At 36.4% G+C, this 18,910-nt stretch overlaps 1 protein-coding gene across 6 annotated transcripts in view; it reads left to right on the top strand.

Moving 5' to 3' along the window:
- Positions 1 to 18,910, top strand: part of LOC123538081 (uncharacterized) — a 175,751-nt gene that overhangs the window by 106,511 nt on the left and 50,330 nt on the right. For 4 of the 6 annotated variants that reach the window (XM_053530443.1, XM_053530444.1, XM_053530440.1 and 1 more), the window contains 13 exons: positions 144 to 437; positions 1,906 to 2,154; positions 2,841 to 2,993; positions 3,629 to 3,823; positions 4,545 to 5,047; positions 8,499 to 8,847; positions 10,073 to 10,231; positions 11,139 to 11,370; positions 12,227 to 12,426; positions 13,579 to 13,590; positions 15,046 to 15,342; positions 15,832 to 16,032; positions 17,519 to 17,989. In XM_053530443.1, coding sequence (XP_053386418.1) covers positions 144 to 437; positions 1,906 to 2,154; positions 2,841 to 2,993; positions 3,629 to 3,823; positions 4,545 to 5,047; positions 8,499 to 8,847; positions 10,073 to 10,231; positions 11,139 to 11,370; positions 12,227 to 12,426; positions 13,579 to 13,590; positions 15,046 to 15,342; positions 15,832 to 16,032; positions 17,519 to 17,989 — 3,315 coding nt within the window. The remainder of the gene's footprint in view (positions 1 to 143; positions 438 to 1,905; positions 2,155 to 2,840; positions 2,994 to 3,628; positions 3,824 to 4,544; positions 5,048 to 8,498; positions 8,848 to 10,072; positions 10,232 to 11,138; positions 11,371 to 12,226; positions 12,427 to 13,578; positions 13,591 to 15,045; positions 15,343 to 15,831; positions 16,033 to 17,518; positions 17,990 to 18,910) is intronic. The other 2 variants (XM_053530446.1, XM_053530441.1) reach the window with 1 other exon arrangement.

Below are 18,910 nucleotides of genomic sequence, written 5' to 3'. Positions count from 1 at the left end.
AAATCTAGCATGGTAAGGGTAAACCATGGAAATTATGCCAGTGAAATTAGATGAATTTACAATAGTTTGAAGTTCGTTTTAATCTATTTTGATGTTCTACAGTTATTCTCCATACTTTTATTCTGTTTTTTTTTTCTTTCTAGGTTTAACACATTCTGATAACTGTACATTATGTGTCGGAGGGATGGCATGTGACGAGGTTGGCCTCACCTATCCAAAGAGACAATGCTCGGCTGGCTACTTCTGTATCTCCGGAGCTGAGTCTATGACCCCTACCCAGGGAGCAGGTGCTGATGTCTGCCCAACAGGTTCCTACTGTCCACAGGGAACAGCAGATCCAGTACCATGCCCGGAAGGATCCTACAATCCTTCAACAGGACTTCAGACGGAGAACCAATGTCTCAATTGTACAGGAGGAAGTTATTGTAATGATACAGGTAAGGCCTAAAAATAGTTCATAGTTCTGATGGCACTGAGAAAAAAATAGGGTTGGTAGGTAAATAATTATTTTATTCCTTTCTTTTCTGAATACTTATTGGTGTGTAAATGTGTAAATACATGGATTAGAAAGCTTATAAATTGGCATGCTTTTTATGCCCCCTGCATCTACTGATGCGGGAGACATATAGTGATTGTCCTGTCTGTCCATTCGTTTGTCTGTCTGTCCGTACGAGGTTAACCAAATGGGACCGTTTTGTCTAGCATCAATACCCCTTACTAGAATGACTTGATACTAATGCAGATGTAACCTGTGACCATTCCTCATCTTCAGACATCACCTGACCTCAGTTTGACCGTGACCTCATTTTGGACTTAGGTTGCTTTATATGGGCCATCTCTTTGTTAACCAAATGGGACCGTTTCGTCTAGCATCAATACCCCTTACAAGAATGACTTAATACTAATCCAGATGTAACCTGTGACCATTCCTCATCTTCAGACATCACCTGACCTCAGTTTGACCTTGACTTTGAACTTAACCTTGTTTGGGACTTAGGAAGCTTTGTATCGACAAGGATGCCACCGGGGGCATCAAGCGTTTATTGAACGCAGCTCCTTGTTCATATTTGCTTTGAACTTGTTCATGTGCATACGTTTGTTTAAAGTTGCAGCAGAATTAGATGCTGCTTGCAGCATAGCCATGTTGAATTGTAGAAACTGTTTCTTTACTTGTTTATTCTGCAAATTTGATAAAGTTTATGGTGCAACACTTCGGTGTACATGCATGTGTAAACCCTGGCACATAATACACACTCTCGATAAAGCCCCAAAAGTTATCGCCATTTTTCAAACATTACTACTATCAGATCTAATTCTGCATTGATGCAACTCGGAAATATGTGTACCAATGCAAAAGAAGATAAACAAGGGTTTCATCAGTGTGTGAGCGTCTATGCTTAACAAATCAAATTGCTTGAATAACTAGATATTGGAGTAACTGTTTATTCTATAGCAACCAATGAAATTTGGCCAGATTTTGCCAAAAAAAGTTTAGGCGCGGCAGCAAGTGGTAGAGTTAGTAGGGTTATTTGAAACAGTAGTATCTGTTAGGCCTAAATACGTCTGCTTCTCTTAAATTGTTCCTTTGGGTAACACACTGTTTTACCAGTTTAAAGTTTAATGGGTTTAATACTGTAATATGGGTTTTATCATGTTAACACTTCCATGAAAATACTTGAGAAAAATGTAAATTTTGTCCAAGTTAAATAATTACACACGAAACATTGGATGTACTTTTCTTGCTTCCCCTAGCTGTGTTTTGCGACTGGGGGCTTTGTGATATTGGCAATAGAGGGCTGAGTGTGTTATAGGGGCAATATATCATAGATGTGTTTACTGTTAAAATTCTTTTTTAAAAAATGCATCGTAAGTTCAATTAAAAATAATAGTGTGTTTTTCTTTCAGGCCTGAGTGCAGTAGTTGGACCATGTTTCGCTGGTTTCTCTTGCCCCGCTGGAAGCTTAACAGCTACAGAGGTGCAATGTACTGTGGGTAACTACTGTCCCGTGGGTACTGAATATCCTGTACCTTGTCCGAACGGAACATTCTCCGACAATATCGGAAATGCCGCCCAGTCTGACTGTTCACAGTGTAACCCTGGGTACTTCTGTAATGGAGAAGGACTAACAAATGTGACAGGACTTTGTAAAGAAGGTAAGTCATCCAGATAAGAATTTTGTCTAGAAAACATTTTCCAGCCAAGCACATCAAAATTCTCTTCCTTTGCCATATTTATTGTAATTGTACAACTATAACTTATTTATCTGTGTTAAATCTTGTTGCAAGATACCTGGACGTCAAATATTGATCCACAAGACTGTAGCAGTTTTATTTATGATTTTCATGATAAAAATCATAGGTTGCTTTGAGAATTAGCGGAATTATTTTGTTTTGAAAAAAGTGAGCTGTTCTTTAACCGAATTGGAAAACTGCAAATTGGTTAAACTTCGCTGCAAATTGCATTAGATTTATTTCATGTTTTTATAGACAATGGCCATATTTTCATTGTGCTTCGTAGTCAGTGACAATGCTGTTCAATATTCACCAAATTGAATGTTATTTTATTTCTGAATATTAGTGAAAATAAAACCAGGGGATTGGTGGTCTAGTGGATAAGGTGTCGGCTGCTCAATCCAGGGTTGTGGGTTCGAGTCCCACTGTTGTCATGACCAGTACTGGTTTTTCCAGGAATCGTACTCTGGAGTAGTTCCAATAAGCTTGAAGCTTTCATCATAATCGAGATAAAACAAATTAGTATAAACTAAAATAAAACCATCTTGAATATTTATACTTGTTTTGATAAATTATATTTTAAATACATGAACATATTAAACTTTCAGGTTATTATTGTCCAAGTGGAAGCAGTGTTGAGACGGAGGTTATTTGTCCCATAGGAAAATACTGCCCGACAGGAAGTGCTGCCCCAGCGGACTGTCCTCCAGGCTTCTATACAGCATCTGAGGGAGAATTTACCTGTGCAGAATGTCCTGAAGGTAAACTATAAATAAAAGTTTATAGGTTCAAATAGAAACTTTATGTTAGCAAAAGTTCAAATTTTTAAAAAATTACATGTACATATTATATACATAATGACCTGAAAGTTGGGTATCAGCTTATATGATATTACATGTATTTGTTAATCAGATAAAAAAAATTGAGTTTAACTGTGAAAGAGTTCAAGCTGTTAAGCTACTGCACTAGGGTCTTGGGTTTGATCATGGGCATGGCAAATGTTCCCTGAAGGATGGTGCAGAGGTAGGGCATAGGGACTCTGAGGCGAGAGGGTCAATTCCTGGCAAGAGCAGAATTTGACCAGTTTCTTCACAGTCTTATTAACAAGGTATGAGTACTGTTCAGAAGTCAAGAAGCAGTCATCTAGAGTAGTTAATGTAAGTTCAGAAAACTTTTTGTATAATCCATGTAAAATAGTTTAATAGGTTTAAAATAAATTAAAGAATTCAATTCTTACCTCTTTTATCTTTGTTTCATATTAGAAGCTGTATGTGAATTTCAGATGACAGATGTGAAGTCCAGGAATATTGGTAGGCTAATTCTTTCCTATAGCATGACTCGTGTAAAATTTAGAAAAAACTTACAAACCAAGTAGAAACAAACCATTCTATTTCAGGTTATTACTGTGTGGCAGCCAATGTTGTAGCGGGTGATATAAGTTCTGTAACAACAGCCTGCCCCCAGGGCTACTATTGCCCCAACGGCACCGGGTACGACTGGCAGCCATGTCCTGCTGGAACATACAACGATGTTACCGGACTGACGAAAGAGGATGAATGTACAGCGTGTACCGGAGGATACTACTGCTTGGGTATGTTGTCTTCTGATTATCGTAACATTTTTGCATGAGGCGGTAGTTGTAAAAGTCGAAATGGTTTTGAAAGGTCACTATGTCTGCCACAACATATTGGTGGGAGACATACTGATTTACTACTGTCGGTGTATCTGTTTGTCTGTCTGTCTGTTTGTCACAAATTTTGCCCACACTCTTAAGTTAAACATTTCTCATCTGATCTTCACTAACCTTGAACAAAATGTGTTTGCCAATAACTTCTCGGCCAAGTTTAATAACTAGCCAAATCAGCCAAGGCACTTCAGAATTATTGCCCTTGAATGACCAAAAATACTGATGCCAGTGATAGGGGTCTTGGTGCATGGTTGACTCAGATACATAATGGAGAAGAAATGCCAATCTAGATGATTAGGCAGATGTGGGAGACATATGCGCTTTTGTCAAAAGTAGCTCTTGTTTTCCTTTTTTAGATGACATGCTTTTGCTCTCATTAAGCTTTGAACGGCACTTACTTAACTTGGAGCAGAACGAAAAATTAAAAAAAAAAAACAGTTCTGTAAATCGTCATGAAGTTATTGTATGTTTTAAAGTTTAGCCATTAATTGTTTTGTACATAGATCTGTTTGGTCAAGCAGCTTTACGTGTCTATAGTAACTTGTATAGTAACTTGTAGAATATCTGATGATAAATAGCGATTGTGCCATAACTACAAAAATGCATGATACTTTTTATATTTCAGTGTCAAATCTTACAGGACCTTCTGGTCCCTGTGGTGCTGGACATTACTGTGTTTCCGGAGTGGACAAAGCCAACCCAACCATGCTTGACAGTAACCAGTGTCCCAATGGCACTGTTCATCCAATCATTGGTGATGTTTGTCCAGTAGGACATTATTGTCCTGAAGGTACAGACAATCCGATTGGCTGCCCGGCTGGTAGCTATCAGGATTTGACCAATCAGGACCATTGTAAGGCATGTCCAGCTGGCAAGTACTGTCCCGCAAACACCACAGATCCTTCAGTCAATGACTGCCCAAGTGGACACTTTTGTCTGGAAAATACAACCCATGCCAATGAATACCCATGTCCACCACAGACCTTCAACAATCTGACCGGCGGTCAGTCTCTGGCAGATTGTGAGTGGTGTTTGCCAGGAAAATACTGCTCAGGAAATGGCAGTGTCTGGCCAACCGGAGACTGTGCCCCAGGCTACTACTGTACCAATGGATCAGATACAGCAACCGTAAGACATCTCAAACATTTACTAAATAATTCAGTTTACAGTCTGTATATACTTCCTATTAAATTCAGTCTGAAAGTCATGGCAAGCTTATTTCAAATTGTCTGGCTGTTAAAAGAGCTATAATTACTGTTAAAACAAACTTGAAACTACATATTTTACCTTAATGACATATTGTTAGAATTATAGTTTAAGAATTGAAACATGTTCTAGTAAAATATACCTAGTCAATGACTTAAAACTGAAACTGGAGGAAATTATTAGACAAAATAATGTTGAAAAGGTGAATTTCCTAAACTATGATATTATTTATAAGTGTTAGAACTAAATTATAATGAATGTATTATGTGTTAAAAACAGTTGAGAGTTTTATATTGTCAAATACATTCATTAAATGATTATCTTATTGATTTATCCAGCCGTGGTTCTTGGTAAAGTTACCCACTGACAAAATTGTGCTTTAGTGTTGTTTGTGGAGCTTTATTTAAAGGGACATGCCTTCAGACCAACATCAAAGTTTTCCTAAATTTTAAATGGAAAGGAATTGATATAATAATTAAGAGATAGAAAATGATTAACTGGAATCGTTGAATGGTATAATATTAATGAATATGATACAATGAAAATCTAAATTCCTTGTATTTTATATCAAATTTCAGTTTAATTGCTTTCGACATGTTTTCTTTTTTCACATATTTTATTGAATAGAAGAAGGTTGTAGTGGATAAAAAGTTTCCAAAATTCCTGGAACCGCTTTAGAATTTCTTTCTGTTGCAGTTAGTAATTATAAACTTATTTTTTAAGAAAGTATTTTTTAATTTCAAAGACAAAATACATAAATCTGGAGGCATGCAGCGTTAATGTTATCTAATCTTTAAATGCCTGACGCTTTAACATATTTAATTCAGTTTCATAAAGAATATAGTAACTATAACATTTTATGGATTTTTTTGCCCCCCCCCCATGAGTGGTGGGGGCATATAGATTTGCTCTTGTGCGTCCGTCTATCTGTCCGTCCAAAGTTCGTGACGCGCCTTGCTCAAAAAGTATTTGATATAAATTGATGAAACCTTGCATAAGTCTTTATCATGATATGAACTTGCGCACCTTCTATTTTTCGTCTGGCTCCGCACCCTAATTTTAGAGTTATGGCCCCTGAAATAGTCAAAAATGCACATTTTCACCTTGTGACATGCCTAACTCAAAAAGTATTTGATATAGATTCATGAAACCTTACATGAGTTTTAACCATGACATGAACTTGCACACCTTCTATTTTTCATCTAGGTCTGCTCCCTATTTCTAGAGTTATGGCCCCTGAAATAGTCAAAAATGCACATTTTCACCTTGTGACACACCTAGCTCAAAAAGTATTTGATATAAATTGATGAAACCTTGCATGAGTCTTTATCATGATATGAACTTATGCACCTACTATTTTTCATTTGGCTCCGCCCCCTATTTTTAGAGTTATGGCCCCTGAAATAGTCAAAAATGCACATTTTCACCTTGTGACATGCCTAGCTCAAAAACTATTTGATATAGATTCATGAAACCTTGCATGAGACTTAATCATGATATGAACTTGCGCACCTACTGTTTTTAATCTGGGTCCGCGCCATATTTCTAGAGTTATGGCCCCTGAATTAGTCAAAAATGCACATTTTCACCTTGTGACACACCTAGCTCAAAAAGTATTTGATATAAATTGATGAAACCTTGCTTGAGTCTTTATCATGATATGAACTTGCGCACCTACTATTTTTCATCTGGGTCCGCCCCCTATTTCCAGAGTTATGACCCCTGAAATAATAAAAAAATGCACATTTTCACCTAATTATGTGCCTCACTCAGAAAGAATTTAATGTAAATTCATGAAACCTTGCTCGAGTCTTTATCATAATGTGACCTTGCACACTTGGCATTCTTCTTGAGAATTTTAGCGTTTATTACAGAGTTATAGCCCTTGAAATAGCCAAAATAGTGGATTTTTTGTTTATGATGCTCATAGCTCAAGAAGTATGTGGTATAGAATAATGAATCCTTTTCATAATTTTTTTTGAGGCTATACCCTATTAAGACTGCAAACATTTGAATTATTTCCCCTTATTTGTGACAAACGTACCAGTTGGAGGGGGTGGGGGTGGGGGGTGGGAGGGCACACCCTGTGTCCTACAGACACATTCTAGTTAACACATGGAATAGGAAATTATTTGGTAAACAAAATAATAAGAGGAAAGCTTCAGGCATGATTTTGTATACATAGGTTGGGGCTTTTAATTTTATGTTAAAAACAAATCAAGCAGCTGTCTAAAGAGATGTTATGCATAACTAAGTGGATAGAAAAAAAAAACACTATTTTCAATTCTGCACTGTGATGATGAATTTCAACAGTTAGACCAGTAAAGGGAAGTAATAAAAACAATGGCTTCAGTAATACTTCTACTGTGTAAAGACATTAGGGACAAGGATGTTGAATTGGATGGGGCTATAAGGGGATGGGGCGATAAGGAGGAAGATTTTGAAATAACATGCTTTGTAACTTTGGAGTGTTATAACATAAATGCTTAAATTTTTAAGGCAGTTAACAAATGGTTCAAAATATTCTTGAATGTTATTGTTGTTTTAATTATAATATTGTAACAATTTTGAAATAACATTGTTGTCTATGTCTGCAATGTCATTGTTGTGTGATTCCTATTTCTGTATGTTTTATGATTGCCTTAGGATGAGGTAAACTCATTTCACCAGATAATTTGTGTATCACTGAAATACTGGAAAAATAGTAAAAAATTGAAAATATTATTCTTTTCAAATGCATTCATCTTCATTTTCAATTGCTTTACTGGAGCATTGGCCACACTCATGAAGCATTTTAAATAGAACTTTTAATCAAAACAGAATTTTAATCATATTGTAGATTGATTAAGTTTTTAGATGTACAAATAAAACTTACATGCCTTTATATTAGATAAACTACAGTCAGTTTCTAAAATAAGTTATGGTCTGTTTCGAAGATAAGCTATAGTCAGTTTCGATCATAATGTTATAGTCAGTTTCAAAAATAAACTAAGGTCAGTTTGTAAGAATGTTCTAAGAATATTATACTTGATACACAATTCTTCACTGTTGAGGACATATAATACAAAATGTTGATATAGCAGTTCACAGGACCACAATAATGTATTTTCAAGGCAATTAGAAGTTTTCTTTGACTTAAATATTATTTAGGTAATAATTGTGACAGAAATTGATGTTTAAGGATATATTTTTACATTATAAGTTAAGGGCAGTGTGGTGTTTAATGATTTTATTGTTTGAATCTGTATTTACAATGCTTTCTGCCTACTTTGCAAAATTGAGGTTTATTAAATGTCATATTTTTTACATAGTTAAGAGCAGTGTGGTGTTAACTGATTTTATTATTTAAATGTTTATTTATAATTGCTTGCAGCCTACTCTGCAAGGAGGACGATGTGATCCTGGTACGTTCTGCCCAGCAGGTGCCAGTTACAAATACAACTGCACCCTGGGAATGTACTGTAGTCAGTCCGAACTTGCAGCTCCAGACGGTTTCTGTGATGAGGGATATTACTGTCCAGGTGGGGCAATCAGTCCACAGGAAGAAGACTGTCCCGTCGGACACTTCTGCCCGAACGGAACTGGTCTTCCACAACCATGCAGGAATGGCACGTATGCTCCGACTACAAATCTGAAAGAAGAGGCTGAATGCACACCGTGTGATGGTGGATTCTATTGTAATGGAACTGGACTGTCGGCTGTCAGTGGACAGTGCGATGCTGGTATGTTTTTGGAACTTCTTACTATTTGAACTTCTGACTATTTATTACAATTAAAGTCCCTAGTCAGCTGACAAAAATTTTGAAGCCTTCAAGTCGTTAATGCCAGAGGTAACATCAGTATGTCATGAACTGAAGAGCTGCTGTTTGATCCAACTTTTCCATTACAAGGTGTTTCTTTTATTTCTCTTTAACCCTCATCCTGCTAATTTTCTATAATGAACGTGTCCATCTTTCAATTTGGACAGTATATTAACTGTTAAATGGGGTGCTTACCAAAAAACACTGACTGAATGACGAACAGTGCAGATCATGATCAGACTGCACAGATGTGCAGGCTGATCATGATCTGCACTGGTCGCAAAGGCAGAATCAATTGTGTTCAGCATGATAAGGGTTAAAATAAATTTCACAGGAATTTTCTTCATTTGGACTTTATTTTGTGGATTTACACAACCGCGAAATCCAAAGGCAGAATCAGCCATGTCCTGCATGTTGAACATAAGAAATCACCATTGATATTATACACATTTGAAAGAATTCCAAGTGTGATGATAGCACTTTTTAACTTGATAGATCTTGATAAGTTTTAAATTTAGCATCGAACATCGATTTTGATTGGGGTATTTTCCATTTTAAATTTCAGCCTTTTTTGACAATACTTTCGTTTCTGAACAGATTGTTATAATACTTTAGAAAATTTAGAAAGATCCTACTACCATTCTTGAAGATCTTTAGAGTGACAGGTATGCTTTATCAGGATCTCATAAAATATGGGGGTTCCATGGCCTAGTGGCTATTGAGGTAGCTGACTTTGATTCATTGCCCCTCACCAATGTGGGTCCAAGCCTCATTGACATGGCCATTGAATTCTTCATGAGAGGAAGCCATAGCTGGCTTACGGAAGGTCGGTGGGTTCTACCTATTGTCCCCGCTCATGATGAAATAATGCACGGAGGGGCATCTGGTGTCTTCCTCCATCCTCAGACGCTGGGAAGTCGCCATATGACCTATAATTGTGTCAGTGTAACGTTAATTTAAAAAAAAACTTGCAAAATGAAGCCTTAGTTCACAAAAAGCTGTATTAGGGATTTGGTAGATCTTTTCTATCATAGACTAAGTAACCTATTTCCTCATAAAAAAATTAAATGAACTTTAGAATGTTGCGTAACAATTGTTACAGAATGGAACAAACAAAATTGACAATATAATATTTATGTATTTGCAGGTTTCTATTGCCCAGAAGGACAAACCCAGCCGAACCCCTACACTTACAGGTGTACCCCAGGCTATTTCTGCCTGGCTAATAGTGCCAATGAAGTTATTTGTCCCAGTGGCCAGTACCAGAACGAGTACCAGCAAGATGCATGTAAAGCTTGCCCAGCAGGTAAATCATCAAAAATTAGGTTGAAATTATTTTTTATCCTGGTCTATTTAATGAAGAATTTTGTATGAAAAGCCTTGTTAAACTTGTGTGAATAATTTTCGCAACTATAAAAGGCTGACTACAATATATAAAAAAAAAATTAATCTTGCATTACAACTTCAGATTTTAAATACTGTGGATTTTGGATATTTGAATAACACATTTTTCAGGACAAAATATTCAAATAACAAGAGTATTCGAATATCAAAATGCCAAATTTTCAACTGTTTTTTAGTACAAATCACACCTGATTGTAAATGTGTGAATATTTTGTCCTGACAACTAGGTTATTCAAATATCCGAAATCCACTATATTTAGCAGTCTAACACATATCTTTTAGTAAATAATTCATATTGGTAGAACAGGATGCAATTGAGTTTGATAGCTTACAAACAGTGATTGATTATATTATACCAGTAGTATTTTGAAATCAGTAATTTTTGTTGGCATTAGATTTCACAGTTTTTGTTAAAATTTGTGGATTTCAAACTTTAACCCTTACCCTGCTAAATTTCTATAATGAACTTGTCCATCTTTCAGTTTGGGCAGTACAAGTAACTGTTAAAACCAAAAAGAAGCTGAATGGCGCACAGTGCAAGTCATGATCATACTGCACGGATGTGCAGGCTGATCATGATCTACAATGGTTGCAAAGGCAGGATCAGTCATGTCCAGCATGATAAGGGTTAAAGTAAATTTCACAGGAATTTTCTTCATTTGGATTTTATTTTTGAGAATTTACACAACCCCGAAATCCAGAAATTAACCCCTGATGAATAATGATTTTACAGTATACAGACATAATGTTGAAAAAAAATTCATTTAACCTAATGTAAATAATACATTTATAAAATTTTATTATTTCAGGTTATTTCTGTGATAATGCTTTTGGCGCAATAGGCAACTTGAGTAATTATGAATGCCCGACAGGATACTACTGTCCAGGGTCAGTGGTTCGATCCAATGAGTACCCATGCCCAGCAGGAACCTATAACAACGTGACTATGCTGAATGACCCGTCACAGTGCCAGCCATGTTTGCCAGGATATTATTGCCAGAATGCAGGACTGTCTGAATCAGAAGGATTGTGTTATCCAGGGTAGGTTGCGTAAAGAGTTTGAATAACCTTTACCCTGCTTAATTTCTATAATGAACTTGTCCATCTTAACAATTTGGACAGTACCATTGACTATTTAAAGGGGTGCTTACCAAAAAGATACTGGTTGAATAGCAAACAGTGCAGAACATGCAGATGTGCAGACTGATCATGATCTACACTGGTCCCAAAGGTAGAATCAGTCGTGTCCAGCATGGTAAGGAATAATTTCATCTGGGGCTGGGGCTCCGTTGCGGACTAAGGTTAAGGTTGCTGGCTTTGAATCACTTGCCCATCACTGTTCTGGGTTCAGAACCTCACTTTTGATGTAGAATTCTTCATTACAGGGGACCATCAAGCCAAATTATAGAAAATTGGTGGTTCAGCTCAGGTGCTCTACTGTACCTGAAGCCATGCCTGGAAGGGCACCTGGAGTCTTATTTTACCTTCAAAAGCTGGAAAATTAATAATTGGATGTAGTATTTCAATATGAACAATTATTTGACAATAAATTAAGTTTCAGGTTTTCATAAACCATAAGAATTATGACTACAAGACTAAAGAGCTTTCACATTCAGTCAGAACTTTCACTTTTCAGTAATAGCTTTCACATTTCAGTCAGAACTTTCACTTTTCAGTAAAAGCTTTCACATTTCAGTCAGAACTTTCACATTCAGCCAGAAGTTTCACATTTTAGTAAAAGCTATCGTATTTCAGTTAGAGCTTTCACATTTCAGTATTAGCTTTCACATCATTTCTGATTTACAGTTTTCACATTTCAGTTAGAGCTCTAACATTTCTGAGTTGGAGTTTTCAGTTAGAGCTTTCATATTTCTGATTTATGGCTTGATCATTTCAGGTACTATTGCAATGGTAGTACGATCGAGCCAAATCCAAGTTATGCTGTCTGTCCGATCGGCAACTACTGTCCTGAGGGCAGCTACGAGCCAACCCCTTGTCCGTCAGGTACCATAGCAACAGGAACTGGTAACTCTAACCTCACAGACTGTGAACCTTGTAAACCAGGAAACTACTGTACTGCTGTCAGCTCCCAGAATGGTAAGATTTATCTTTTGATAAAATGCCTAAATTCTGTTAACGTTTCCATCCTTTTAGAACCAGATTTCTTTAGTAACATTTATCACATGTTTGACGTCGCGGGAGAGAAATAAAGCCATTACATAAATTTGATAATACACTAGTGTAATAAAGCTTTGACGTCGATGTTGTTTAAAGTATAGGAAACGGTCGAATTGACTTGTTTATAATAATTAAAGAAAGTAGAATTTTTGTTTCGGCAGGAAAGGCTAACATGTGATAAAAGAATATTACATTTGTGACTTTCTACATTGAATTTATTAAACTCGTTGAATAAAATTGATAAAATGCTTGACAGAGCCTCGCATTTTATTATTTTATTAAACTCGTTTAATAAAATCAATGTGAAAAGACACTCGTGTAATATCCTGTATGTACCGGTATATATTTTATGTACGCCTCTATTTAGCTTAGGGTGAAATTGATGACTTACTATGGTCAGATTTCAAAGTACAAAGATTTACCACCTCCATAGTTATTCACTCTCCCACGAAAAAGAGAAAGTTAAACAACTGTATTTATATATACTTATAAATTTTGAACAATTAACTATATAATTATATAACTCACCAGGATGACTTTTTAGTTCAAGATGGCTTCCAAAACAAGTTAGCAAATTATCCAGACATTTTAAGACTATTTGAATTAAACCAGAGTGACCATTTGATGTGTCGGATAAGTCAGTTTTGCTCCTTTTAACATAATGATTGGTGCTTTCACTGTGTATGCAAATAAGCGGAATATTCCAATAACCAGTATTATAAGTATTTTGTGTCCGCTCTATATCTCTTAAACCCGTTGAAGGAATTTTATAAAACTTGGGTCAAACGATCACCTCATCAAGGCGATGTGCAGAACTTATGAGTCAGCCATGTCGGCTCAAGGTCAAGGTCACAACTGAAGGTCAAAGGTTTGAGCCTTCCATTTCGTGTTCGCTCTATATCTCCTAACCCCTTGAAGGAATTTTATAAAACTTGGGTCAAATGATTAGTATTCAAATAAGTGGATTCGACTGTAGCTGAAATTTGCATATGGAAAAAAGCATGACCTTGTGACCTTGATTTTATTATTTTATTTACAGTATTGTATTTAGTATATGGTTAATACTTACAGGGGTGACATTGAGTAAGTTAGATGTGTGGCAAAATAGAAAAAAAATGCTTCTTTTGTTGATTTTAATTGAGCTAATATATAATTTGTGTGTTGATGTATGTATGAAATTTCACTCACTGATGACATGAAATGACATGGTTGCTTAGTATTATGTAATGTTGTTTTTTTTAAATATGTGCATGTGTAATAAATAAAGTTTTGGTGCTAAGTGATGTGTGTGAAATAGACATAGTTAATGAAGTATTGTCTATTATTTTTTACACGAAATAATATGAGCCGTGCCATGAGAAAACCAACATAGTGGGTTTGCGACCAGCATGGATCCAGACCAGCCTGCGCATCCGCGCAGTCTGGCCAGGCTCCATGCTGTTCGCTTTTAAAGCCTATTGGAATTGGAGAAACTGTTAGCGAACAGCATGGAGCCTGACCAGACTGCGCGGATGCGCAGGCTGGTCTGGATCCATGCTGGTCGCAAAGCCACTATGTTGGTTTTCTCATGGCGCGGCTCATATGTTGAAGTTAAATCATTCAGATGTTCTGTTCTTAATGTGAAATACATTTGTGTCAGTCTAATATTATCTGTTCATATTGATTGTTTTAGATTTATTTTGCTTGTAACTACACTAATGCAAATTAATGGGTTGTAACTGAAATCTCAAATTTATAACTCAGTACATCTATTTGTCTCACTGCAGACCATTACTTTCATTTTTTCGGCAGCCATTTGCCGAGTGGTGATAAAATCTGTACAGGCACGTTCCATATTTCCGTACCATATTTCAGTCCAATGTGAAGATAGATCAATTTTAATAGATTTTACGAATCAAAAGTATATTTATTTTAGAAATGTATTTTTCCTTTTAAATAGCAGGATATATCGGCTTTAGTTTGTAAATTATCATATGGACATTATAAATAACTGAGCATAAAAAAATACATGTATTTTCACCGTTTAAATTCAACACAGATTTGATGCTGTATTTAGTAATATATGCAATATAGCTTGTTACTCTATGATTACAATGAATGTGCCTACTGTTGTCACTTTAGTCAGTGCATTATTTTGCATGTATTGGCATGAGACTGTTTTGAATTGGGATTATGAGATTTTGTAAAACCATGTCTAGTACACTGTTTTATACATCACAGTGAATTTGATACCGTATTCCAGGTTAGGGAAATAGGTGTTAAAATATGTTAATGTATGGCTATGGTGTGCCTTCTGGCAATAGTGACACACCTAGTTCAATAACAGTCTAAGGTTTTAATTTTTGCTATCCAGATCAATTCAGTGTCGTCATGACTTTATATTTATCAAACGTGCAGAATCACCAAAAGTATTGAAGGTAGTCTGAATGAAGTGTGTATGAAATAAAAAGAAATGCACAAATATAAGACTCAGTTAGGTATTATACAGTAAAACAACATATTATTAGAAATTCCAATATCGTTGTGATTCTGTTACAGGTTACAGTTTACCTTGTAACGCTGGTTACATCTGTTTGACTGGATCCGATGTCGCAAATCCGACTGACAACCGTATCGGATATATCTGTCCCGCTGGATATTATTGTTTAGAAGGAGCCGTTTTGGAGACAGCATGTCCTAGAGGCCATTATCAACCCCAGACGGGAGAAGGCTCCTGCAGGGAATGTGAGGCGGGAACGTCGTGTCCGGACCTTGCTATGAACCAGACGTTGCCGTGTCCAGCTGGTTACTACTGTCTGAATGGAACTGTAGATAATGGCGAACCTTGTCCAACAGGTATGGAATCATTGAATTTTAAAACAGGCACATGCTGTTGAAACTTCAAATACCTGTAAAGGACATTTTTATTTCAGTTACAATTTTCATTACCCATGAACTAAGCTTGTGTTATGTTGAAACTTACTTGATATGCATCTTCAAAATGAATGAGCAAACTTCTTTCCTTTCATGTTTTGAAATTTTATAATTATTAGGTATTGAAAATTAAGCAAATATTAGTAGTATTCTATAAAGATAGAAACAGTTGTATTACAATGTACAGTCAAATTTCATTGGCTCAAACTGAACGGGACAAGCAAAATTTGTTGAGTTAGCAGTAGTTCAAGCCATAAAAAAGATATACATTATATAGATATTTTGCCAGGACCTGACAAGTTTGAGCAAAGACAGTCACTGTGAAGGAATTATCCAAGTTTGCACGAATGAAAGTTGGCTTTATGTATTTAAGATTCCTATATATGCCATTTAACATTTCTAATTTAATAGGAACATACAATCCGAATGAGGCGGTATCTGCATCTGACGAATGCCTGCCATGTTTGCCTGGTATGTACTGCGATGTGCCCGGACTCTCCGCACCAGCCGGAAACTGTACTGCCGGTTATCTGTGTCTCGGAAATGCTACAACGCCGACACCAGATGATGGAACTAATGGACCGTGTCCAATTGCTCACTACTGTGATGAAGGTATGGGGTTTAAAATATTTGTGTGGTGTAACTGACTCCGTCGTCATTAAAGTCAGAACTCTTTAATTATGAAAACCATTTCAAAGATTATTTAGACTACAAATTGAAAGTGTAAGCATAGATTGTGTATTTGTTTTAGCTATGTGTTTTTGCTAAGTGTTATAACTAATTGTACAGAAGATTAAGTATCTCTGAAAATGAACAGATGTGAAAGTTACCCAATATGTAAATTGCCAAATATAGGGTTATTTGTCTTATATACTGCATTACTTATTGAAACAATAGCAGACTATAAGTCTTTCTTAGGCAAACATTCAATTGATCAATAGGTTTGTGATATCAGTTTGCCAAATCCTTCTTTTAAATCATTTTTATGCATCTTTAAGGAAGCATGTACAATTTAGAGGGTAAGATGTAGGATTTAAAAAAAAAAGGCTTTTCTGAATCCGAAGTTATCAAATGAAGTAGAAGACCAGTCTCTAAATGCAGTGATTTCATTGGTTACAAAATTTTGCAGAGGAATACTGTAAACCTAGAATTGTTTTCGCGCTTTTTAAATTAGCGCCTTTCGTGGGTAGTATATTTCCGTGAAATTAAATAGCCGCAAAAAACTCTGTTCTAACAAAAACGCGAAAGATTCTAGCTTCAGCTTATATAGATCGCTATAAAATGGTTCTGTGCTTACATATACCTGGATATTAATAATTCATATTCTAGTACCGTAATTGTATAACATGAGTGCACAAATCCACATTATTTCAATTGATTTACAATTTATTTATGAAGTAACAGCATTTTCAATATCGATCCGTAAGGCAAACAGGGGATAAAAACAAAACTAATATGCATCTATCGAACAACATATACATGCACTTTGCAGTCGGCAGCCAATATGATATATTATTTGTAAATAAAGTATTGTGTCTATTTCTGCTAAGTGTGGATTAATCGCCTATTTAAATGGCAAACAAATGACAGTGTAATAACAGCAATTTACTGATTGTCAATAATTGGAGGTGTGAATAACCATTGATATGGATGAAAAGGATTAGGGTGCATTTATAATTGAAGGGTACAATAAAACTGAATGTTTTCGAGAATACTATAAATGCAACAGTGCAGTGATACTTACCTATTATACTAAATATGTTCACTTGCGACTTCATATTCGCGGGATTCGCGATGGATATGATTCCGCAAAGATTTATATCCGCAAAAATGTTCATGTTTTGAAAAACGCCAAATATAGTATCCGCGAACACTTCTAGGTTTGCAGTACACTGCCAATTAATATAATGATCTGTATTTTTCATTTTTATTTTTATTCATTTTCATTTTTATAATCTCATGCCCTGAATTACTGGAGTTGTGACTTGCAGTGCCTCTTTATTTGGGTTCAGTATTAGTTTCTGAAACACTGCTTGCAGCAAGTCTATATAAACGTTTGCATTCATTAGAATTAAGAAGAAAACTTGATGTTTTCCAGGAACCACTGCAGCAGTGCCCTGCCCCCTCGGAACGATGAGGAATGAAACTCTTGGTGCAGGACTTTTTGACTGTTACCCATGTACTGGTGGAAAATACTGTGATTCTCTAGCATCCACTGGTCCTGCAGGCATCTGTGATGAAAGATACTATTGTCCATCATCAGTCGATATCGACAACTCCCAGCCAACAGCTTATATTTGTCCCACGGGATTTTACTGTCCGGCAGAAAGTGCTGACCCCATAGGATGTACTCCTGGAACGTACCAGCCCAGTCAAGGAGAAATTACCTGTTTGACTTGTCCAAAGGGATATTATTGTCCACAGAATACAAGCATACCAGTAGACTGCCCAGCCTACTCATACTGTCCAGATGGATCGGCATCGCCAGTTCTTTGTCCTAATGGAACATATACAGCTGATACAAAACTAAACAATGAAAAACCAGAAGATTGTGCTGACTGCGTCGCAGGTAAGGCACATAAATCATTTTGTCCTCCTTTCTGAAATTGTGAGTTTTTAGCTCACCTGAATGAAATCACTAGGTCAAACATATTTACACTGTTATGGTGTGTTTCTGAGGAGAGCGACCTAGGGCCATCTTGGCCCTCTTGTTTGTGTTTTAAAATGCTCTGGAAGGACTGCGGTATATAAAGGATACTATATGAGTGTCTTTTCATATTGAATTTTTCAAACAAGTTGAATAAAATAAAAAAATGCAATGCTCTGCCAAGCATTTTTAGCTCACCTGAGCACAAAGTGCTCAGGGTGAGGTATTGTGATCGCTCACCGTCCGGCGTCCGTCCGTCCGTCCGTTGTACGTCCGTCCGTTGTACATCTGTCCGTTGTACGTCCGTCCACACTTTCCTTTAAACAACATCTCCTCCTAAACCAACAGGCCAATTTTGATGAAACTTCACAGGGATGTTCCTTGGATGGCCCCCTTTCAAAATTGTTCAAAGAATTGAATTCCATGCAGAACACTGGTTGCCATGGCAACCGAAAGGAAAAACTTTAAAAATCTTCTTCTCAAAAACCAGAAGCCCTAGAGCTTAGATATTTGGTGTGAAGCATTGCCTAGTGGACCTCTACCAAGTTTGTTCAAATCATGACCCCGGGGTCAAAATTGACCCCGCCCCAGGGGTCACTTGATTTTACATAAGAAAATCTTAAAAAATCTTCTCAGAAACCTTAGAGCTTAGATATTTGACATGTAGCATTGCCTAGTGGACCTCTACTAAAATTGTTCAAATCATGACCCTGGGGTCAAAATTGACCCCGCCCCAGGGGTCACTTGATTTTACATAGGAAAATCTTCAAAAAATTTCTAAAAATAAACCAGAAGGCCTAGAGCTTAGATATTTCACATGTAGCATTGCCTAGTGGACCTCTA

Source organism: Mercenaria mercenaria, chromosome 18 (genome assembly GCF_021730395.1).
Source record: "Mercenaria mercenaria strain notata chromosome 18, MADL_Memer_1, whole genome shotgun sequence".
NCBI lineage: Eukaryota > Metazoa > Mollusca > Bivalvia > Venerida > Veneridae > Mercenaria > Mercenaria mercenaria.
This window is presented reverse-complemented; position numbering and strand designations above follow the sequence as displayed.